General features: G+C 42.1%; 1 protein-coding gene across 7 annotated transcripts in view; it reads right to left on the reverse strand.

Moving 5' to 3' along the window:
- Window positions 1-211: 211 nt before the first annotated feature.
- LOC106574143 (guanine nucleotide-binding protein subunit beta-4) overlaps window positions 212-25,598 on the reverse strand; it is a 42,758-nt gene continuing 17,371 nt past the window's right edge. For 4 of the 7 annotated variants that reach the window (XM_014149777.2, XM_045697390.1, XM_014149775.2 and 1 more), the window contains exons 2-10: window positions 17,693-17,817; window positions 17,349-17,387; window positions 15,176-15,282; window positions 13,112-13,175; window positions 12,405-12,567; window positions 12,092-12,158; window positions 10,374-10,575; window positions 6,916-7,132; window positions 212-5,057 (exon numbers count right to left, since the gene is read on the reverse strand). In XM_014149777.2, the coding sequence (XP_014005252.1) occupies window positions 4,951-5,057; window positions 6,916-7,132; window positions 10,374-10,575; window positions 12,092-12,158; window positions 12,405-12,567; window positions 13,112-13,175; window positions 15,176-15,282; window positions 17,349-17,387; window positions 17,693-17,749 (1,023 nt within the window). In that variant the 5' untranslated portion in view covers window positions 17,750-17,817 and the 3' untranslated portion in view covers window positions 212-4,950. The remainder of the gene's footprint in view (window positions 5,058-6,915; window positions 7,133-10,373; window positions 10,576-12,091; window positions 12,159-12,404; window positions 12,568-13,111; window positions 13,176-15,175; window positions 15,283-17,348; window positions 17,388-17,692; window positions 17,818-25,598) is intronic. The other 3 variants (XM_014149779.2, XM_014149778.2, XM_014149780.2) reach the window with 1 other exon arrangement.

Consider the following 25,598-nt stretch of genomic DNA (forward strand, 5'->3'; position numbering starts at 1 on the left):
CCAAAATCCATTTTAATTCCAGGTTGTAAGGCAACAAAATACAAAAAATGCCTAGGGGGTTGAATTATTTCGCAAGCCACTAACAATTGCTCAAAGAAAAGCTTTTACTGAACAGTAGATGGTCAGCATTCAAGCAACTATTGTTTGAAAAGTCATTTGTTAACCAATTTGTAGCAGTTTTTTTCTCATAATAGGCTTCAACACAGAAATCCTTGGTTAAAAGCTTGTTTTATTGGTTACAATATCAACTCCTGGCAACCCATCAGTATCACCAAGCCACTGTACAAATACAAACAAAAAAAATCTGGTGTGAAAAGACTATATAAAAAAATTATTCCATAACAATTGATTATAATTTCACACAATAGCACTGTCAGAGTCATCATGGCACCAAGTCCCTGGGTTTCACTGGCTTAAAACACAAACAAATAAATAAAGACATATCTATTAAGACTGTCCCAATAGATCCAACAGCCAAAAGGCAGTGCATTAATTTGTGTTTGTGGTGATCACTAAATGTAATGGTTATTATCAACGTCTGTTTGTTTTTCTCTATATATACACGCTCCTCCGTTTTCAGAACTTTGTCCAAACTCTGAAGACGTAAAAGGCGCACCTCTAAAAATACTGCTTTGATAATATTCTACCTCAATCCCCAAGGCAAGACCGTCCACAAGTCAACAGAACACATGCTGCTTCCTTACTTTTGCTTAGACCTGGAAATCCAGGTAAGTACACTCTCAGGATTTTTGATGACTTTGAATATATATGTCAAGGAGACTTAAAAAAAACATCACACACACTGTTCGTTGCAGCCTGAGGCTCAGCATCCCATCAGGTAGGATACTCGTTGTCATGACTGCTCTTACCAAATAGTCGTTTCATATGATGAATACAACTATAGAAGACCGTAAAGAAATACAATGACATGGTCAAATAGAGGGAGGTTGAGCACCTTCAACTACTGAAGCCTAGAAACCATTGGTCCCAGCTAACCAACATGATCAGCGGGACTGCACAGGCACATTTCAATGCGGTCACTATTTCAGGTTAAAACCATTAATATGTGTTGTGGTCAAGCCTCAATTATCAGTGTTATAGGACATCCTTTTTTGGTCATGAATAGCTCTGTTGTCCCAGGTGATGTCTGAGCTGAGGAATCAACACAATCAACCTTGCTTTCAGGAGTTGGGGGTTGTTTCACTGGCAGCCATGTTGGTGTAAAAAAAAAAAGACCAAACTTCATCCTGCCATTTTGTTATGTCTTTCCTGTCTTAAAAGGGACACATTTCTCATTGGATCCTCATCATTCACAATGAGATTCATTTAATTTGGGGAAAACAAAGTGTTTTAATAACATTGAAGGAATGTCCATATGTTCTGGGCACTTCTCTTTTATTGGGCACTTTATGAAGTCAGGCAACAGAGGACCTTGTTACAGGCCAAGCGTAATAAAATGACACTGATTTGATTCAGATTTTGATTCAGGGAGAAAAAAAAAAAGCTGGCACTTTCTGTAAGCAAGCGAAGAGAAACAATGAATTGTCAATGATGACATGTTTTCAGTTCACAGCTGTGGGTCAGCAAATGACATTGGCACAAATGTGAAAGCTAACCCAACCGGCATGTATGTTACCCACACGAATCAGTGAGAATTTCAACACTGATATGGAATACTTTTTACATCCAAGTCACCTCCAAGATGTGTTTTTGTGGCTTAATAAACCACCAGCCATTTCTTTTACATTTATCTAATTAATGCAAAGCCAGGTAAAGCAGCTAAAAACGTACAACTAAATAAACGTATATAAAAATCACTATATGATCACAGGGTGCTCCTTGTAATCAATAAATACAACATTGTACGGTAGAAATCAGAATTGTATAAAATAATATACAGCACTTTTGAGAACTGCATGTGGTTTGCACTTTGGTTGTGGTCATCTGTTAAGCTTGGCTTTTAGTGTTTACTATAGTACTGACGTGGCTCTGTGCTTCACAATTGCTTGATTTCAGCAAATCATTCGACTGTTATAGCAGGTTAAGGCCTGCCTCATTCTTTACCCAGTGCCAATTTTTCTAAATGAGACAATTATCTTCTAACGTTCTCTTGGGGCCCACTGAAATAGTGGTGTCTCATTAGGCGACTGGGTGATTTGAGGTCAACTGAACTGTTTGAAAAAGTGAAGGCTTGAACTACAGGCCCAACATCTGAGTTTCTGGCCAGTTCCGGTCAATGTCGGCAATGAGATTTGCAGAATGATCTCAAGCCACAGATCCTTCTAATACAAACCACATGGATCATATATATATATATATATATATATATATATATATATATATATATATATATATATATATATATATAGAGAGAGAGAGAGAGAGAGAGAGAGAGAGAGAGAAGAGAGAGAGAGAGAGAGAGAGAGAGAGAGAGAGATGTTTAGGAAGTTAGGGTGTATAACTGAAAAATAGGTGTTGCCTCCAAACCAAAGTTTTCTTGCGAGGAAAACAGAAGATGACTGATGCACAAACTAACAAAGTCTTGTGAGAGACACAGTCTTGTGAGAGACACAGGCAACTGCCAAAATAAAGAATAGACCAACATAAAGTGTGTTAAGGTGTGAGGCAACCATGAGCTGTCAGAACAGCTTCAAAGCACCTTGGCATAGATTCTACAAGTGTCTGGAACTCTATTGGAGGGATGCGACACCCTTCTTCCAAAAGAAATTCCATCATTTGGTGTTTTGTTGATGGTGGTGGAAAACGCTGTCTCAGGCACCGATCCGAGATCTCCTACAAGTATTCAATTGGGTTGAGATCTGGTGACTGAGACGGCCATGGAATATGACATACATTGTTTTCATTCTTATCAAACCATTCAGTGACCACTCGTGCCCTGTGGATGGGGGCATTGTCATCCTATGGGGGCATAGCCATGGTAGCCAAAATAATGGCCTGCCCAGCATTTTAATACATGACCCTAAGCATGATGGGATGTTAATTTCTTAACTCAGGAACCACACCTGTGTGGAAGCACCTGCTTTCAATACACTTTGTATCCCTCATTTACATTATTTTGGCAGTTACCTATACCTCCTCCCTGCTGTTAGGAAGTATGTTGCATGTGTTCTTTGCTTACATTTGAGGAGCATAATCTAGCCCTCTACCAAGTGAACTTTCTTCTCCAGCAATACTTATAACTGTTGATAACATTTGTTTTGGTGAGGAAAAAAAAAAGTTAAATAAGGACCAACATTTCTTTATAATAACATTACAGGCTTATGGTGGCACTGGTGATTTTTAGTGACAAGATTCTTTAAACCAACAGCGTTAACGTTATTCAACTAAACCACCCTGATTATGGTTTATCAAGAATTTCTAAAATAAAATTGAAGATGACATAGCAAGAAGCTATTAAAGGCATCTTCCCTCAAGTCCACTCATAGGGAAGGAATGACAGGATTTACTCACAGCTCATTCAGCAGTCATTCTTTTCACATCTTAATGCTTCGACTTACCAGCCACTGGTAGAGACTGTATAGACTGCAAGCATTTCCAATTCTGTGTACTTCTTTAGTCCTATGATATAGGCCTGAGCTAGCTCACAGTAGTCCCAGGATCACATTCCTAGGAACCCTCCCCTGTCAGTTTGGGGCCCTACGTTTGATACCATTGGGCCCTAGATTTCCCGATCCTCAGTGGTCAGATGGAGGCCGCCATAGTAAATAAGAAATTGTTCTTAACTGACTTGCCTAGTTAAATAAAGGTTAAATGTAAAGGCTTTGGCCTTTGGGGTATATGCAGTTAAGCCTCTATTAGTAATTGATCGCAACATATGTATTACATATCACACTATTGTTGATTTGCAAGGCGTGGCCGTGATGTAATACTATTTGCCATACAATCGCGGTTTTGAACTTAGCCCCCGTTTGTAAGGGCTCTAGGCTGTAGTTTCACGCTGTTTTGAGTTTGTTAGATTGCAGAGAGACTGTGCCTCCAACCACTACAGTGGCTGTGTATCACAGCCTAGTTTAACTAGTTTCTAGAAAAAGGGATTTGGCTAAAACTGCGGCATGACTAAAAGACCTAACCTTATTAGTCCGTCTCTACAAAACGACCACAACAGTTGTGTTCCAAAAAAAGCAACATGTTTGTTGAGAGGAATGCCACCAGTTCATAACTCATATCGTTACCTATCATCAACATGAATATACAGTATTTTAGTTATAGTACATGTGTGCATGCCTTTGCCGTAGACCATCGCACATGCGCGCGCGCACACACACACACACACACACACACACACACACACACACACACACACACACACACAGAGAGAGAAATGTCCATTATGTTGTACATGAGGCAAGTGACAGAATCTGAATTGTGTTATCGTCTAGTACTGTGAATATTATATACATTAAACAATGTAAGGCAAATAAAACAAAAAGGGTGGGATAGAAACTACAAAAATATATAAATACACATTATATATGCATATATACACACACACACATAATGCTATGCATATATACTGTATTTATATATACATTTACATATTACACACGGAATGTCCTCTAATTTGGCGGTAACCACGGTAACATGCGCTCTAGTGCCCCCCCCTGTCCAAAAACAAGATGGGATGCAAGGTTTTTTTTTGTTTTTTTTTCTCTTCATCTCGTTTCAGAATTTTTTTCTTTTTTGATTGGCCATTCTAACTGTAGGTACTGAGAGCTCTGTGTAATTAATAGGTGGGTAAAAATAATGTCACTTGGAAAAGGTAGAAAGAGTTGTTACTTTCTCACAGCGGCGCTGGCTGTGGATTGGACAGGTGGAAGGTGGTGGACGGGACGTTGGTGGTGGGAGACAGTGTTCACCCTCAAGTCCAGCCCAGCAGTATGGGTGGGTGGGATGGTGGAGGGGGGGAGAGGAGGACGTGAGCTGGAGGGTTTAATTCCAGATTCTGAGGAAACTGTCCCATGAGCCCGTGGCTACAGCCATGCCATCGTCTGTCACGCCTAAACAGCTCACCCTGTTGTCGTGACCGGCCAGGACACCTAGAAATAGAAGGGGGGATGGAGAGAGAGGGGGAGATGGAGAGAGAGATGATAGAGATGGATGATAGAGAGAGATGATAGAGATGGATGAGAGATGGATAGAGAGAGAGATGAGAGAGCGAGAGAGCGAGAGAGAGAGAGAGAGAGAGAGCGAGAGAGCGAGAGGGATAGAGAGCGAGAGAGAGAGAGCGAGAGAGCGAGAGGGATAGAGAGCGAGAGAGAGAGAGAGCGAGAGAGCGAGAGGGATAGAGAGCGAGAGAGCGAGAGAGCGAGAGGGATAGAGAGCGAGAGAGAGAGCGAGAGAGCGAGAGGGATAGAGAGCGAGAGAGAGAGCGAGAGCGAGAGAGAGAGAGAGGGAGATAGAGAGAGAGGGAGATAGAGAGAGAGGGAGATAGAGAGAGAGGGAGATAGAGAGAGGGGGAGATAGAGAGAGGGGGGAGATAGAGAGATAGAGAGAGGGAGGGGGAGAGGGAGATAGATAGAGAGAGGGAGGGGGAGATAGATAGAGAGAGGGAGGGGGAGATAGATAGAGAGAGGGAGGGGGAGATAGATAGAGAGAGGGAGGGGGAGAGATAGAGAGAGAGAGGGGGAGATAGAGAGAGAGAGGGGGAGATAGAGAGGGGGAGAGAGAGAGGGGAGAGAGAGAGAGGGGGGAGAGAGGGAGATAGGGGGAGAGAGGGAGATAGGGGGAGAGAGAGAGGGAGATAGATAGATAGAGAGGGGGGGAGATAGATAGATAGAGAGGGGGAGGGGGAGATAGATAGAGAGGGGGAGATAGATAGAGAGGGGGGAGATAGATAGAGGGAGGGGGAGATAGATAGATAGAGAGAGGGGGGGAGATAGATAGAGAGAGAGAGGGGGAGATAGAGAGAGAGGGGGAGATAGAGAGATAGAGAGAGGGGGGAGATAGATAGAGAGAGAGAGGGGGAGATAGATAGAGAGAGAGAGGGGGAGATAGAGAGAGAGGGGGAGATAGAGAGAGAGAGGGGGAGAGATAGAGAGGGGGGAGATAGATAGAGAGAGGGGGGAGATAGATAGAGAGAGGGGGGGAGATAGATAGAGAGAGGGGGGGAGATAGATAGAGAGAGGGGGGAGATAGATAGAGAGAGAGAGGGGAGAGATAGAGAGAGGGGAGAGATAGAGAGAGGGGAGAGATAGAGGGGGAGAGAGATAGATAGAGGGGGAGAGATAGATAGATAGAGAGGGGAGAGGGAGATAGATAGAGAGAGGGGGAGAGGGAGATAGATAGAGAGAGGGGGAGAGGGAGATAGATAGAGAGAGGGGAGATAGATAGAGAGAGGAGATAGATAGAGAGAGGGAGGGGGAGAGAGATAGAGAGAGAGAGGGGGAGATAGATAGAGAGAGAGAGGGGGAGATAGATAGAGAGAGAGAGAGGGGGAGATAGATAGAGAGAGAGAGGGGGAGATAGATAGAGAGAGAGGGAGATAGATAGATAGAGAGAGAGGGAGATAGATAGATAGATAGAGAGAGGGGGAGATAGATAGATAGATAGAGAGAGGGGGAGATAGATAGATAGAGAGAGGGGGAGATAGATAGATAGAGAGAGGGGGAGATAGATAGATAGAGAGGGGGAGATAGATAGAAGGGGGAGTCATTGTGAGTCACCGTACAGCCAGTGTTTAACCAACTATGTACCGACTACGTTTCTGTCGATGAGTGCAACTGCCAAATGAATACCTAGCACAAAACCTGAATTAGTGGCCTGGTGAGTACCTAGCACAAAACCTGAATTAGTGGCCTGGTGAGTACCTAGCACAAAACCTGAATTAGTGGCCTGGTGAATACCTAGCACAAAACCTGAATTAGTGGCCTGGTGAGGCCCCCTCCACTACTGTACCTGCACGCTCGGCCTTGAGGGTGTCCCACACGTTGCAGTTGAAGTCGTCGTAGCCGGCCAGCAGCAGACGGCCACTCTTGGAGAAGGCGACTGAGGTGATGCCGCAGATGATGTTGTCGTGCGAGTACATCATCAGCTCTTGGTCGGCGCGCAGGTCGAACAGGCGGCAGGTGGCGTCGTCCGAGCCCGTGGTAAAGGCGTTGCCGTTGGGGAAGAACTGCGCCACAGAGACAGAGAGAATGGGTTAGGTATAGTGAATGAAGTTATAACAGAGAGAATGGGTTAGGTATAGTGAATGAAGTTATAACAGAGAGAATGGGTTAGGTATAGTGAATGAAGTTATAACAGAGAGAATGGGTTAGGTATAGTGAATGAAGTTATAACAGAGAGAATGGGTTAGGTATAGTGAATGAAGTTATAACAGAGAGAATGGGTTAGGTATAGTGAATGAAGTTATAACAGAGAGAATGGGTTAGGTATAGTGAATGAAGTTATAACAGAGAGAATGGGTTAGGTATAGTGAATGAAGTTATAACAGAGAGAATGGGTTAGGTATAGTGAATGAAGTTATTATTACAGTGTACTTTGTCTTATACATTTTCTATACTCATTGCTTTATCTAATGTGACATGATGTTTTATAATAATCTATGTTAGTGTAAGGTGATCGTGATGCTAAATGTACATTTCCTTCTTCGGATGGACAAAGTAAACTTCGAGGGCGCATCACTTTAACACGACGGGGTCAAGCAAGTACAAATACCCCAACCAGTTACAGTACATACGGGTCGCTCCACAAATAGAGTACATTTAGCATCCCTTTGATATTTCAAGTAGAAATTGTGCAGCTTGTTATTCTTTATTGTTTTGAAAAAGACTCATCAAATCCAAATATAAAAAAATAAATTGTGCACCAATATCGAATTTTAAAAAGCCTGTTATATTAAATGAAGTGTCTCTTAATATGAAATCATTTTTAATATGAATAAAGACTTGCTAATGTGCCAAAAATCTGCATTTTCACATGTCCCTCGTCATGTTATTCCGACTTCTTTCATCGCAGAGCCCTAGTTATGTTCTTGCTTTGATAAAAATCATTCCTAAAAATGATTTATTTATTTCATGTGATTTAGTGATTCATTTTACGTCTTGAATGAGCAGTGAGTTCCAGTGAGTAGAACAGCACTTGCCCAGTAAGAATTTTCTGTAAAAGCTGTTCACCACTGGAACCAACTTCCAGAATGGTTAAAATGTGTGGCTAGTTGGCAAGATCGAGATACCTAGAATTATACAGATAATAGTCAAATCGTGTTTTTTTTCCCTTATTTTTTTTTGTGGTGGAAAACAGAGTGCATGAAACATAACACATCAACCAGAATGAATTGAATTGTAAAAATATTTATAGGCTGTTTGTGAAGCTTTCATTCAATTGCCCATCCCTGTTGCACACAACAAGCTTCCATTCCCCCTGTCACAAGGGGATTCATGGCACATTTAAAATAAAAGCCTCAACAGTGATACAGTCTAACCTGTTACTTAATGGCACTTACTAGTCTTTTTTTTTTTTACATTTTAACCCTTGAGACGGGAAAACATGTTTTTTTTATTAAGTTGAACATGTACTCTTTATGACAGAATGTAAAAATGTGATGAAATTACGTTTTATTTTTTACCAAGTTAAACTACCCAAAATGTAGTCTATTTGTAGAAAGACCCATTAGTTTCCTTATATCCTACAATCCATTTTCAGGTTGTCTTCTTTTTACTTGAATAAGAATCAGATTACATTGTCAGACAAATCTGTATCGTTTTCTGGCGATGTTAGCAAAAAAAGTGAATATGGTATACCAAATATAATATTTGTGATATCTGATTTCCATTTTAATATATATATATAGAGAGATTTCCATTTTAATGAGGGAAACAAGTATTTGACCCCTCTGCAAAACATGACTTGGTGGCAAAACCCTTGTTGGCAATCACAGAGGTCAGACGTTTCTTGTAGTTGACCACCAGGTTTGCACACATCTCAGGAGGGATTTTGTCCCACTCCTCTTTGCAGATCTTCTCCAAGTCATTAAGGTTTCGAGGCTGACGTTTGGCAACTCGAACCTTCAGCTCCCTCCACAGATTTTCTATGGGATTAAGGTCTGGAGACTGGCTAGGCCACTCCAGGACCTTAATGTGCTTCTTCTTGAGCCACTCCTTTGTTGCCTTGGCCGTGTGTTTTGGGTCATTGTCATGCTGGAATACCCATCCATGACCCATTTTCAAAGCCCTGGCTGAGGGAAAGAGGTTCTCACCCAAGATTTGATGGTACATGGCCCCGTCCATCGTCCTTTTGATGCGTTGAAGTTGTCCTGTCCCCTTAGCAGAAAAACACCCCCAAAGCATAATGTTTCCACCTCCATGTTTGACGGTGGGGATGGTGTTCTTGGGGTCATAGGCAGCATTCCTCCTCCTCCTCCAAACACGGCGAGTTGATGCCAAAGAGCTCCATTTTGGTCTCATCTGACCACAGCACTTTCACCCAGTTGTTGTCCTCTGAATCATTCAGATGTTCATTCGCAAACTTCAGACGGACATGTATATGTGCTTTCTTGAGCAGGGGGACCTTGCGGGCACTGCAGGATTTCAGTCCTTCACGGCGTAGTGTGTTACCAATTGTTTTCTTGGTGACTATGGTCCCAGCTGCCTTGAGATCATTGACAAGATCCTCCCGTGTAGTTCTGTGCTGATTCCTCACCATTCTCATGATCATTGCAACTCCACGAGGTGAGATCTTGCATGGAGCCCCAGGCCGAGGGAGATTGACAGTTCTTTTGTGTTTCTTCCATTTGCGAATAATCGCACCAACTGTTGTCACCTTCTCACCAAGCTGCTTGGCGATGGTCTTGTAGCCCATTCCAGCCTTGTGTAGGTCTACAATCTTGTCCCTGACATCCTTGGAGAGCTCTTTGGTCTTGGCCATGGTGGAGTTTGGAATCTGATTGATTGCTTCTGTCGACAGGTGTCTTTTATACAGGTAACAAACTGAGATTAGGAGCACTCCCTTTAAGAGTGTGCTCCTAATCTCAGCTCGTTACCTGTATAAAAGACACCTGGGAGCCAGAAATCTTTCTGATTGAGAGGGGGTCAAATACTTATTTCACTCCCTTATTTCCCTCCCTCATCACCTCTGTGATTGCCAACAAGGGTTTTGCCACCAAGTACTAAGTCATGTTTTGCAGAGGGGTCAAATACTTATTTTCCTCATTAAAATGCAAATCAATTTATAACATTTTTGACATGCGTTTTTCTTGATTTTTTTGTTGTTATTCTGTCTCTCACTGTTCAAATAAACCTACCATTAAAATTATAGACTGATCATTTCTTTGTCAGTGGGCAAACGTACAAAATCAGCAGGGGATCAAATACTTTTTTACCTCACTGTATATAACTCCTAGGCCTACTACTCACGCAGACAGCGTTGATGTCGGACACGTGGCCAGTGAAGGACTGCCTGCACATGCCGTCCCGGACATCCCACAGCTTGGAGGAGGCGTCACAGGCCCCCGACACAAAGGTCTTGAAGTCGGGACTGAGGGACAGGCTCATCACGTCCCCAGTGTGGCCCGTAAAGCTGGTGGCCATCTGACCCGTCTCGATGTCCCATAAAGCACTGATACAGAGAGGCGGGGGGGTGAGGGGGAGAAAGAGAAGAGGTATGAGGGTACAGGGAGATGTTGAGACTTGAAATGATTGGATGATGAATGGGGAGGTGTACTGGTTTCTCCTGTATGTGTGTGTGTTACAGTCTGACACACACAGGTGTTAAGGTAAAAAGTGTTGAGTGGTACATCTGAGTGTTGATTCTAGTGTGGTTAACGCCAGTGTTATATCTGAGTGTTGATTCTAGTGGGGTTAACGCCAGTGGTATATCTGAGTGTTGATTCTAGTGGGGTTAACGCCAGTGGTATACCTGAGTGTTGATTCTAGTGGGGTTAACGCCAGTGGTATATCTGAGTGTTGATTCTAGTGGGGTTAACGCCAGTGGTATATCTGAGTGTTGATTCTAGTGGGGTTAACGCCAGTGGTATACCTGAGTGTTGATTTTAGTGGGGTTAACGCCAGTGGTATATCTGAGTGTTGATTCTAGTGGGGTTAACGCCAGTGGTATACCTGAGTGTTGATTCTAGTGGGGTTAATGCAAGTGTTAATTCTAGTGGGGTTAACGCCAGTGGTATATCTGAGTGTTGATTCTAGTGGGGTTAACGCCAGTGGTTTATATCTGAGTGTTGCTTCTAGTGGGGTTAACGCCAGTGTTAATTCTAGTGGGGTTAACGCCAGTGGTATATCTGAGTGTTAATTCTAGTGGGGTTAACGCCAGTGGTATATCTGAGTGTTTCTTCTAGTGGCGTAAACGCCAATGTTATATCTGAGGGTTGCTTCTTGGTGGGGTTAACGCCAGTGTTATATCTGAGTATTGATTCTAGTGGGGTTAACGCCAGTGGGATTGAAATTGACACCACATGTGGTGAATAAATTAAATGGTATTTGAATCAAAGTGGAATCAACACTACATGGTGTTGTTGTTACTTGACTGAGTTGAATTCATTTCAGTTTTTTATTTATTGCATTTAACCTTTATTTAACTATGCAAGTCAGTTAAGAACAAATTCTTATTTGCAATGACGGCCTACCCTGGCCAACCCCGGGCCAATTGTGCGCCGCCCTATGGGACTCCCAATCCCGGCCGGTTGTGATACAGCCTGGAATCAAACCAGGGTCTGTAGTGACGCCTCTAGCACTGAAATGCAGTACCTTAGACCGCTGCGCCACTTGGGAGCCCACTCTGTTAACTCTCTCTGCGTGAAAAAGACCTGGAAGGGGCCTCATAATCATTCTTCCCAGAATGCTTTGTTACAGGTATATAATATCTATGTTTCTGCATGCATATTGATTGATCTCATACTATAAAAAGATAAATAACTATAACAATTCTAAACTAATCCACCAGTTACTGAAATGGTTGTTCCAGTTTAGATGGTTTATGTCACGGATTGGCATTTGTTGGTCTGCGGAATGTGTAGAATTGCAGGAAATGAACTTTAAAACCTTCTAAAACAGTACTTGAGTACCCCTGATCTAGAGCGTCAAGTTGTGTTCTTCCTCCCACACTACATCAGTAAACTCACCAGGTTGTGTCCCCGGAACTAGTGACAATCTGGTTGTCATCCAGGAAACGACAGCAAGACAAATAGCCTGAAAAATAGAGGTTGAAAATAACCATGCGGGCTAAATACACAGTATTAACATCAATAACATATTAAGTCATTACCGGTACATTTCATAGCGGTTCTCAGAGCATCCTTTTTAAAATGAAATATTCTTAGTATAAGATAAACTAGGCTTGAACCAATCAAAGACGTTGATGAGTTGAAATTGTTCAATTTCCTCTCTAAAATGGCAGTATTCCGCCTCTTAAAAAAAGCCTTCTCCAGTGTGTACCTGTGTGTCCGGGTAGCTCACGGGTGACACGCACGTTTCCCTCGCGGGTCTTCAGGCTGTAGATAGAACAGATGTTGTCCAGGCCTCCGCACGCCACGTAGTTCCCAGAGGGCGCGTAGGCACAGGTCATCACCCAGGAGGAGCGTAGCGGGATGGCATGCATCTACGGAACACACACAAATTATTGTTTAACGCTTGTTAGCTCCAGGGCTGCACAAAAAAAAATTCTGTCCATTCAGAAAGGACCAAATCCTAACTTGAGATCTGCACGCATAACCTGTATTTTGGCATCCAAAGTCCAAGTTATGTGTGCAGATCTTATGTTAGGATCTGTCCTGAAGTGAATTGACATTCAAATTCGGGAATAGAAATATCCTAGGAAATAAGAGGCAATTCTTTCAGGCTAATTCACTTTTTAATTTAACCTTTATTTAAGTCAGGGCGATTTCACTTCCTGATATGACCTAATTGGAAATTGAGTTGAACCCAACCATGCTTAACTTAATCACTCAGGAGTGGAATGTAAGACAGTATGCAGAAAATAACCAAGGACAACGAGGATAGCAATGTTTGCTACAGTGTGAGGTATTTTACTGGTGTCCGTTTGTCTTTGATGCTATTTGAGAGAGGGAATTTACACAGGTGCAGTATAAAATGTCTCACTATTTGAGAGAGGTTACACAGGTGCAGTATAATGTAAGTCTTACCTTGTTAGTTGTGTAACTATCCCAAATGATTAATTTTCCATCTTGGGAGGCGCTTACGAGTAACCTAGACGCCAGAGAGTATGGTTTCATTATATTGAAGGGTTTGACCTGTCACCACATCACACCGACATACAAAAAAAAAGCAATGGAACTAGTTAGAGGACACCTAATGCATGCATAACTAACGTAGCCAGAAAACCTTCTGCTTCCAAAGCAGTTTAAATGCGGTGTGACTCCAGAGTCCTCTCCTCTCCTCCTCTCCTCCCCCCCCACCCCACCCCCACTCTGGTGGGACACCCCACGAGCCAGGATCGCTGTACGAGCCGTCCAGGATAGCGACCACTTTGGATTTCATGTAATATTAATTGCCTCAGTTATCTGAAAGGCGCTACAGTCGAGGGGAGGCAGGGAGAGACAGAGGGAGAGAGAAAGAGATAGGGAGAGTGAGAGAAAGGTGGAGAGACGGGGAAGGAAACCAATACAGCGGAAGAGGGAGGAAGAATAGAGAGGTAATGATAGAGAAAATTAGGGACAGAAAGAGAGGGGGAGGATAGCCTACACCCCCAACCACCCCCCCCTCCCCCATTTCCCTGTCACCCACTGTCTGTGTTTCCGTCTCTCCAGTGATAGGAAGTGGGTAGCCCCCCCCCCCCCCCCCCATCTGTAGCGAGCCAAGCGCTCAATAAAGGGAGAGCTGTGCTGCTAAAATGTCAACTACTGTATATAAAATAAACACAGGCTGTTTGTCCTCCAGGTGGTTCACTCAGAGTGCAGACGCACAATCGGATGTATTTGGGAGCAGTAAGAATGAGCACCGGTAAAGCACACATACTTGTACTCCAATGGCTCACATTTAAAATCAGAGTATCAATTTGAAATCAGTTGATGCGACTGTACTTGTCCGCATGGCAACAGTACAGTGACTGGTTAAAATGTGCCACTGCTCTATGTGACGTAGTATTGAACTAGTAGCACATAGCTAGCTATGGATTCAATCCAGTTCTAACAGTGTAAGGAACTTTTATTTGACTTTCTGTCCAAAACCCACAGGACACGAGCAGCCAGTGCTTAATAATATGGAGTTTTAGTAGTGGTGGTAGTAGTAGTGTAGTATAGCAGCCGTAGTGGTAGTAGTATATTAGTAGTATAGTAGCAGTAGTGGTACAAACTAGTAGTAGTACTAATAATAATACATTTCATTTCTATAGTGCTTTTCATTAGAGTTACCTCATAGGACTTAGGCAAAAATAAAAGGACAAAAACATTTAGAATCAAGGGAGGTAAAATAACAGTATCAATAGAAGTATAGTAGTAGAAGTATTGTAGTAGTATAAATAGTGTAGAAGTAGTATAAGTATTATATCAATAGAAGTACTGTAGTAGTATAATGGTTATGCCAATAGAAGCATAGTAATAGTATAGTAGTAGTAGATGTATAGTAGTAGTAGTAGACCTATAGTAGTAGTAGTAGACGTAGTGTAGTATAAGTATAATAGTAGTACAGTAGTAGTATAAGTATAGTAGTATTATATAAGTAGTAGTATTGCAGTAGTAAAAACATAGTAGTAGTATTGTAGAAGTATTATGTCAATATAAGTATAGTAGCAGTATAGAAGTAGTAGTAGAGTAGTAGTAGAATTATAGCAGTAGCACAAGTATAGTAGTAGTATAGTAATAGTAGAAGTATAGTAGTAGTAGTAGAAGTAAAGTAGAACTATTGTAGTAGTATAGTACACGTAGAAGTATTGTTGTAGTATAATATAAGTATAAGTATTGTAGTAGTAGTTGTAGTCGTACTATGGTATCGGTAGTAGTAGAAGTATAGTAGTAGTAGAAGTACTGTAGTAGTAGAAGTATAGTAGTAGTAGAAGTAGTATAATTATTGTAGTAGTATAGAAGTAGTAGTAGAAGTATTGTAGTAATAGTAGTAGTACTATAAATATGGTAGTTGTAGTAGAAATATTATAGTAGTAGAAGTATTGTAGTAGTAGTATTGTAGTAGTTGAAGTATTGTAGTAGTAGAAGTATAGTAGTCCTATAGTATCAGAAGTAGCATTGCCAGACCTGGAGTCGGTGCCCCAGTGCATTGCATAGATCTTGGCAAGGTGGCCCCTGAGAGTACGCCGCGTCCTCATCTGTATCCGGCCCACTGAGTCCAGACCAGCTGTGATCTGCCAAGACACCAGGCCCAAAGGAAACATCATCAGCATAATCCACCACAGTCTTTCATAAACTTCAGGCTAGTCTGGAGTTCAATCCAAATATGTCAATGTTATTTCATAGCCTAATAGCTACACCATTTGCTTTATAGCTATGTTTGTTTCATAGCTATTTGAGTCTTAGCTTAGTGGTTAATATTTAATCATGGTAAGACTAGAAACACCCTGGGATTTCAGATGGTCAAAAGAGGCTCAAATTCAAGCGTAACAATTTACTTCCTTATCCTGAAACCCTGCTTACTGATTGCGATTGGAAGGAGACCAACAGGTCATGTATATGTAGATGGTGGTAAATGTTTGGCTGTATCAAGCACACAAGATAGCTTGATCCAAGCTATAACATGCACTTATTTCTACGTACAGTTGAAGTCAGAAGTTTACATACACCTTAGCCAAATACATTTAAACTCAGTTTTTCACAATTCCTGACATTTAATCCTAGTAACAATTCCCTGTCTTAGGTCAGTTAGGATCAACACTTTATTTTAAGAACGTGAAATGTCAGAATAATAGTAGAGAGAATGATTTATTTCAGGTTTTATTTCATCACATTCCCAGTGAGTCAGAATTAGTATTTGGTAGCGTTGCCTTTAAATTGTTTAACTTGGGTCAAACTTTTTTGGGTAGCCTTCCACAAGCTTCCCACAATAAGTTGGGGGAATTTTGGCCCATTCCTCCTGACAGAGCTGGTGTAACTGAGTCAGCTTTGTAGGCCTCTTTGCCCGCACACGCTTTTTCAGTTCTGCCAACAAATTTTCTATGGGATTGAGGTCAGGGCTTTGTGATGGCCACTCCAATACCTTGACTTTGTTGTCCTTAAGGCATTTTGCTACAATTTTGGAAGTATGCTTGGGGTCATTGTCCATTTGGAAGACCCATTTACAACCGAGCTTTAACTTCCTGACTGATGTCTTGAGATGTTGCTTCAATATATCCACATAACTTTCCTGCCTCATGATGCCATCTATTTTATGAAGTGCACCAGTCCCTCCTGCAGCAAAGCACCCCCACAACATGATGCTGCCACCCCCGTGCTTCACGGTTGGGATGGTGTTCTTCGGCTCGCAAGCTTCCCCCCTTTTCCTCCAAACATAATGATTGTCATTATGGCCAAACTGTTCTATTTTTGTTTCATCACACCAGAGGACATTTCTCCAAAGAGTACGATCTTTGTCCCCATGTTCAGTTGCAAACCGTAGTCTGTCTTTTTAATGGCGGTTTTGGAGCAGTGGCTTCTTCCTTGCTGAGCGGCCTTTCAGGTTATGTCGATATAGGACTCGTTTTACTGTGGATATAGATACGTTTGTACCTGTTTCCTCCAGCATCTTCACAAGGTCCTTTGTTGTTGTTCTGGGATTGATTTGCACTTTTCGCACCAAAGTATGTTCATCTCTAGGAGACAGAACGCGTTTCCTTCCTGAGCGGTATGACGGCTGCGTGGTCCCATGGCGTTTATACTTGCGTACTATTGTTTGTACAGATGAATGTGGTACCTTCAGGCGTTTGGAAATTGCTCCCAAGGATGAACCAGGCTTGTGGAGGTCTACAAATTTGTTTTCTGAGGTCTTGGCTGATTATTTTGATTTTCCTATGATGTCAAGCAAAGAGGCACTGAGTTCGAAGGTAGGCTTTGAAATACATCCACAGGTACACCTCCAATTGACTCAAATGATGTAATTTAGCCTATCAGAAGCTTCTAAAGCCATGACATCATTTTCAGGAATTTTCCAAGCTGTTTAAAGGCACAGTCAACTTAGTGTATGTAAACTTCTGACCCACTGGAATTGTGATACAGTGAATTATAAGTGAAATAATCTATCTGTAAACAATTGTTGGAAAAATTACTTGTGTCATGCACAAAGTAGATGCCCTAACCGACTTGCCAAAACTATATTTTGTTAACAAGAAATTTGTGGAGTGGTTGAAAAACGAGTTTTAATGACTCCAACCTAAGTGTATGTAAACTTCCGACTTAAACTGTAAGTAAATATGTAATCTCAATTTGTTGAATCCTTTACCTGTGAAAGAGTGGAGTCACTACAGGCTTTCCTGGCATCCTGTAAAACAACAGCAGCAACATGGCAAAGTTCAGAGTTTTGAGAGACTGAAAGAACATGTAAGGTGCTAAGGAAACAGAGTATATCAGATAGCAGTTCCAGTATGAATATAATATGATTTGAATGGCTGATAGATAAATGCCAAGGAATGGCATCAAATGCTTATCTGAAACAATATTCTGCAAAGATCTTTACAGTTTAGATTTCTCAAGTCATGGATTCAATACACACACACACACACACACACACACACACACACACACACACACACACACACACACACACACACACACACATACACATACCCGGATTTGATTGCGTAGTTGCTCTGCTTCCTGCCGTAACTGTTCCAGCTCACTCATTGTCCCTCTGTGATGTGTTCAGGAATACTGGGTTTGTAAAAAAAACACACACACAGACGAGTTGATACCTGCAAAACACAGACAGACAAACCTTCAGAGGAGCACTTCCCTGAGCTGGAACAAATATGGACATCCTGTGGATGGGGCTGCTTTGGCCTAAGTGGAGGGGCGATAGCCTGTACCCAGACATAAGCAGCCTGTACCCAGACACAGGCACCACTAGGGGAGTCCCGGGTCTTCAATCCCCTCCAGTCTGGTTCAAAAGGTCATATAGACACACAAGACTCTGACCTTTTCCACTCAATCAGGCCTGGTGTTTTGAACTGTGCTGGTTTAGCTCCATGCCAGGCCCTGCCATTGATTGTTTGAATATGATTTGATGTGCAAATGAAGGGTGTAACTGTACTATAACACTAGGCGGCTGTGTGTGTGTGTGTGTGTGTGTGTGTGTGTGTGTGTCACCACTTCCTTTACCTAGGGGAGCCTGAATGTGGGTCACGGAGCACTCTTCAGAAATTTTTGGAGTGCCAGGCCCCTTTCATTTTGCAGCATTCTATCCAGAATCAAATGTATTTATAAAGCCCTTTTTACATCAGACGATGTCAAAGTGCTATACAGAAACCCAGCCTAAAACCCCAAACAGCAAGCAATGCAGATGTGGTGCGATGCAACCCTGGATTAGTGTTTAAGTTCCATTTCGATAATTTAGCAATTCGTCTGCAAGGGAATTGACTTGTTCCACATTGGAAAATAAATAATGCTCGTGAGAGAATGTGCAAAGCTGTCATCAAGACTAAGGGCGGCTACTTTGAAAAATCTCAAATATAAAATAGATTTTGATTTGTTTAAGACTTTTCTTGGTTACTACATGATTTCATATGTGTTATTTCATAGTTTTGATGTCTTCTTATTCTACAATGCAGAAAATAGTAAAAATAAAGAAAACCCCTAGAATGAGTAGGTGTGTCCAAACCTTTGACTGGTACTGTATATATATATATATATATATATATATATATATATATATATATATATATATATATATATATATATATATATATATATATATACTGCTCAAAAAAATAAAGGGAACACTTAAGCAACACAATGTAACTCCAAGTCAATCACACTTCTGTGAAATCAAACTGTCCACTTAGGAAGCAACACTGATTGACAATAAATTTCACATGCTGTTGTGCAAATGGAATAGACAACAGGTGGAAATTATAGGCAATTAGCAAGACACCCCCAATAAAGGAGTGGTTCTGCAGGTGGGGACCACAGACCACTTCTCAGTTCCTATGCTTCCTGGCTGATGTTTTGGTCACTTTTGAATGCTGGCGGTGCTTTCACTCTAGTGGTAGCATGAGACGGAGTCTACAACCCACACAAGTGGCTCAGGTAGTGCAGCTCATCCAGGATGGCACATCAATGCGAGCTGTGGCAAGAAGGTTTGCTGTGTCTGTCAGCGTAGTGTCCAGAGCATGGAGGCGCTACCAGGAGACAGGCCAGTACAACAGGAGACGTGGAGGAGGCCGTAGGAGGGCAACAACCCAGCAGCAGGACCGCTACCTCCGCCTTTGTGCAAGGAGGAGCAGGAGGAGCACTGCCAGAGCCCTGCAAAATGACCTCCAGCAGGCCACAAATGTGCATGTGTCTGCTCAAACGGTCAGAAACAGACTCCATGAAGGTGGTATGTGGGCCCGACGTCCACAGGTGGGGGTTGTGCTTACAGCCCAACACCGTGCAGGACGTTTGGCATTTGCCAGAGAACACCAAGATTGGCAAATTCGCCGCTGGCGCCCTGTGCTCTTCACAGATGAAAGCAGGTTCACACTGAGCACATGTGACAGACGTGACAGAGTCTGGAGACGCCGTGGAGAACGTTCTGCTGCCTGCAACATCCTCCAGCATGACCGGTTTGGCGGTGGGTCAGTCATGGTGTGGGGTGGCATTTCTTTGGGGGGCCGCACAGCCCTCCATGTGCTCCCCAGAGATAGCCTGACAGCCATTAGGTACCGAGATGAGATCCTCAGACCCCTTGTGAGACCATATGCTGGTGCGGTTGGCCCTGGGTTCCTCCTAATGCAAGACAATGCAAGACAATGCTAGACCTCGTGTGGAGGTCTGGAGTGTGTCAGCAGTTCCTGCAAGAGGAAGGCATTGATGCTATGGACTGGCCCGCCCGTTCCCCAGACCTGAATCCAATTGAGCACATCTGGGACATCATGTCTCGCTCCATCCACCAACGCCACGTTGCACCACAGACTGTCCAGGAGTTGGCGGATGCTTTAGTCCAGGTCTGGGAGGAGATCCCTCAGGAGACCATCCACCACCTCATCAGGAACATGCCCAGGCGTTGTAGGGAGGTCATAATGTAGGGAGCCTCATTTTGACTTGTTTTAAAGGACATTACATCAAAGTTGGATCAGCCTGTAGTGTGGTTTTCCACTTTAATTTTGAGTGTGACTCCAAATCCAGACCTCCATGGGTTGATAAATTGGATTTCCATTGATTATTTTTGTGTGATTTTGTTGTCAGCACATTCAACTATGTAAAGAAAAAAGTATTTAATAAGATTATTTCATTCATTCAGATCTAAGATGTGTTATTTTAGTGTTCCCTTTATTGTTTTGAGCAGTATATATATATATATATTTTAATGCACACATACTGTATATTCACTTGAATGCCACTGTGTACAACCTTCTTATTCCAAAACTACTCAAGGCTCTGGTATCTGTGGATCTGGTATTCAAGGCTCAAGGCTTAAGGCTTAAGACCGTTTGCCATTCTATTTCCACTGCAGAATACATTAAAAAAAATATGTCTGCATCCTTCCGGTGTCATGTAGGAGGCGCACTGACAAAGGTAAGACAACGGAGAAAGCAACACTTCTGTCTGGGAATCCTTTTTCCGTCATGACACCTGCTGAAGCAAGCCCCCTGCAGAGACCCTGACGTCAGCTTACCAGTCAAAGCACCTGCTGAAGCAAGCCTCCTGCAGAGCCTTTGACGTCAGCTTACCAGTGACTTGCTGCTGCTGGTACCTTACGCTATAAAGTAGCTTACATGTCTCACTGACCAACATATAAGCTCATTCCATTTTAACCATTAAGCATAACATTAGGCACATAAGCTTAATCGGGGGCCGATGGCGATTAAGGCAGTCCCCCCCACACCCCTCTGATCCAGAGGGGTTGGGTTATATGTGGAAGACACATTTCAGTTGAATGCATTGTTGTGCAACTGATTAGGTATCCCCTTTGCCTTTCCCATTTCCGAGGCTCTCCCTGAATCTAATAATCCATATTCAGTGGTGTGTGGGACTGGCCGAGTAGCTGTCCTCCAGTGGTGGTGGTGGACTGGGACTAGGGCTGGGTGGTATACCGTCTTTTACTATATACCGGTATTGATGCACGGACCGGTTTGGGTTTTTACCTTATATAATAGGTATTTGAAGGTTCGGTTTGTTAAATGTGATACACCGTATGTAGTTATCGCTCTCTCCGCTCTCTCTCTATGCTGCTTTCCACACAGACCTAGACCTGCCCCGTCACGCAACGAGCACATTTGTTGTTGCTCGACTACGACACTTGGGTTCAGTGTGCAGCACATGCAACAATGTTGATGACTACGATGCGGTTTCCACTTTGCTTCTTATTATAAATCCACAAGTGTTCTATAATTACACTTAGTTCGTGTTTCTTACATCTGCGAACAGCTAGTTTGTCTTTTCTTAGCAAGTTGTGGCTAAATCGTGTTAGGTGCTAATGCTAATCGCTAGTTAGCTGGCTAGCTAATAAATGTACTGCATCAGAGCAAACGTAGCTAACTATACAGCCTAATACCAGTGATGGGGTAGGCCTAAATCAGTAGGTTGTTTGTGCAACAGTATATTCTAAATCAAAGAGGAATAGGTGAAGCATGAATATGTTAGCTACATGAAGTAGCTAAGATAAAATATTTAATGTAGCCAAAGATTATAGGGTCCCTTGGGAAACACTGACCAACACTTTGGTTCCTAACCTGTCACAATAACTCCTCCCTGGCATTTTCATTCGTTGTCATTTCAAATATTGTACTCAAAGTGCCCACTATTATCTTCTAACTATTGAATTAGAATAATTGTAACGAGTCCACTGCGAGTCTGGAAGCCAGTTCACGGAGTGAGTGATTTAATCAATAAATGAAACATAAAATACAACAAGAACCACGAACAATGCACAGACATGAAACAGAAACAATGACGCCTGGGGATGGAACCAAAAGGAGTGACATATATAGGGAAGGTAATCAGGGAAGTGATTGGAGTCCAGGTGAGTCTGACGACACGCAGGTGCGCGTAACGATGGTGACAAGTCTGCGCCATAACGAGCAGCGTGGTGACCTAGAGGCCATCTGACAATAATCATTATTTTTCCATGATTCCAACAGTTCACCCAAGTGTTTTGATCTAAATCGGAAGTCAAATCACAATTGCAACATTTGGTTAAAAATATGGCCTAGATTTTTTGCCCATACCTTGCAGCCCTACATGGCAGTAAGGAAATGATCTGAAATGAATGCAGGAAATAAAGAAATTGATGAAAATGAATACAATTATTTTTGGTTGAAGCTTAATTGAACAGTAGAAAACAAATCAGAATGGAGAAATACCTGTTGAAATCACTTACAATGTACAGTCATGGCCAAAAATATTGGCACCCTTGCATTTTTTTCAAGTAACTCACAATTTTCCCTAAAAATAAGTTGAAACTGAACAAAGTATTTGGTCTCCACAATTCTTTATTTCACTGTTAATATTACAGAACCTTTGTTTTTGATTCAGAACTTAATATATCCATTTAAATCAGAAAATAAACAAAAATGGCATTGACAAAATTATTGACACCCTAGACTTAATATTTGGTAGCACAGTCTTTGGTACAAAATAACTGCAATCAAGTGCTTCCTAGCACCATCAATGAGCTTCCTGCACCTCTGTACTGGCAGTTTGGCCCACTCCTCTTGTGCAAACTGCTCCAGTTCTCCCAGATTAGAAGGGTGCCTTCTCCTAACTGCTGTTTTCAGATCTCTCCACAAGTTTTCAATGGGATTTAGATTTGGACTCATTGCTGGCCACTTGAGAACAGTCCAACGTTTTGTCTTGAACCATTCCTGGGTGCTTTTTGAAGTGTGCTTGTGGTCATTGTCCTGCTGGAAGTCCCATGACCTTCGATGGAGACCCAGCTTTCTGACATTGGGTCCAACATTGAACTCCAAAATACCTTGGTATTCACCTGATTTCATGATGCCGTGAGGCAGCAAAGGAACCCCAGAACATCACTGAACCTCTTCCATGTTTGACTGTAGGGAAGGTGTTCTTTTCTTTGAAAGCTTAATTTTGTTTTCTGTAAACACATAAGAAAGCCTGACTGCAATTTGTCAAAACACACCTGAACATGGCAAAATCGTTCTGGGAGAATGTTCTGTGGACAGAATGAGACCAAATTAGAGCTTTTTGGTAAAGCACAAAAAGCTCTAATTTGGTCTCATTCTGTCCACAGAACATTCTCCCAGAACGATTTTGCCATGTTCAGGTGTGTTTTGACAAATTGCAGTCAGGCTTTCTTATGTCTTTCTCTCAGCAGTGGGGTCCTCCTGGGTCTCCTACCATATAACCCCCTTTCATTGAGTTAGCGACAGATGGTGCGAGTAGAAACTGTCATACCTTGTGTCTGAAGGTCAGCTTGAATCTGCGTGGCAGTTGGTCAAGGTAATTTCTCCACCATTCAAACAATCCTTCGCTGTAATCTTCCATCAAGTTCTCTCTTGCGGCCACGTCCAGTGAGGTTGGATACAGTGGCATTGGCCTTAAACTTCTTGATAACATTACGTACGGTGGAAACAGGAACATCAAGGTCTCTGGAGATGGACTTGTAGCCTTGAGATTGTCCATGTTTGGCTACAATCTTGTGTCTAACCTCCTCAGATAATTCTCTGGTTTTCTTTATTTTGTCCATGCTCATTGCGGTACACAGTGACACAAAACAGGAAAATGAGTCCTTTTCTCTACTCAAACTGGTTGAATATGTAATTTTTAAACTGCAGGCACCTTTCAACTCCCCATACGTGAGTTCAATTCCAAAGTAAATGAGAATCACCTGCTTGAAATCTAATTATTTCTAACGACTTCTAGAAGGTGCCAATAATATTGTCAGGGCCATTTTAGGATTATAATTTTTTTTTTTTCAATTGCACACTGAAGACATACATATGTGGATACCAAAATATGTTTTAATTTAAACAGTTTTCTAGACCAAATGGTGCATTATTTGAAAAAAGTACAAGGGTGCCAATATTTTTGTCCACGACTATGTGTTGCACCCTAGGGTCACACACTACTCATGAAGCAAATTTTTTACTTTCATTATTCAAAAACATAAAAATACCGTCAAATACCGTAAACATTTAGAAAAATGAGGCCTCACAAGTGGCGCAGGGCTCTAAGGCACTGCATCGCATTGCTAGAGGTGTCGCTACAGATTCGGGTTTGATCCCGGGTGCGGCTGGCTTTCGGTTTCAAATCTTCACCGCTGTTTGAACGTGCCTATTCCACCTTCTTTAAGCCTCTTTCTGACAAGAACTTCCACAGGCTTTCATACCGAAGGTTATACGAAGGTGATATAGCCTGCTAGGGGCTATATCACATGCTACCACGCTGAATCTTCCCTGACATCCACTCCATTAAACAACATCCAACTAGCATTAATGGATTTACAAGTTACACTTGCATCTGAAATTAGCATGCCCACTTTCAGTTCAAATTTTGAACTGTAGGGTAGTACTATAAACCCATTTCCAGGTTGCGTCATGAAAAGTTGCGAGCGCAGTTCGTCATTAGAAACCTCTTTGTTTACCTAGCAGTGGATACAATCGCATGCAACTTCAAATGCAGCTTGTGCAAGTTAACCTCTACAGGATTGGTGGGTCCCCCTCAGGATGATTGAGCTAACGTAGGCGAATGCAATTAGCATGAAGTTGTAAGTAACAAGAACATTTCCCAGGACATAGACATATCTGATATGGACAGAAAGCTTACATTCCTGTTAATCTAACTGCGCTTTCCAATTTACAGTAGCTATTACAGTGAAGGAATGCCATGCTATTGTTTGAGGAGAGTGCACAGTTATGAACTTCAAAAGTTTGGTGTCATTACACCAATTAGGCACATTTGGGCAGTCTTGATTTTGAACAGAAATGCAATGGTTCATTGGATCAGTCTAACATTTTGCACATACACTGCTGCCATTTAGTGGCCAAAATCTAAATTCCGCCTGGGCTAGAATAATACATTATGGCCTTTCTCTTGCATCCTGTTAGAGAACCTTCGATGTCAGGACGTGCACGCATCACTCGAAAAGGGCTCTATTGGGAGTATTGTCTGTGTGTCTCACACAAACCCTCTTATGGTCACAAGGCCACTAACTTCACCTCTCCTGAGTATGTCACAATGTTAGACTTGACTGTAACCTAATCCTAAGGATTATCATGGTTTAGTATTATCTAGGGCTGTGATGGTCATGGAATTTTGGATGAGTTATTGGCCAGCCAAATGACTGCAGTCCCCGTAATAACCATTCAAATAGCGCCCCCCCCAAAAAAATAAAAAATAAAAATAATAATAATAATAATAATAATAATATTATAAACACTACTGCTCAAAAGTTTGGGGTCACTTAGAAATATCCTTGTTTGTGAAAGAAAAGCATATTTTTTGTCTATTAAAATAACATCAAATTGATCAGCAATACAGTGTAGACATTGTTAATGTTGTAAATGACTATTGTAGCTGGAAACAGCTGATT

This window comes from Salmo salar, chromosome ssa16 (genome assembly GCF_905237065.1).
Source record: "Salmo salar chromosome ssa16, Ssal_v3.1, whole genome shotgun sequence".
NCBI lineage: Eukaryota > Metazoa > Chordata > Actinopteri > Salmoniformes > Salmonidae > Salmo > Salmo salar.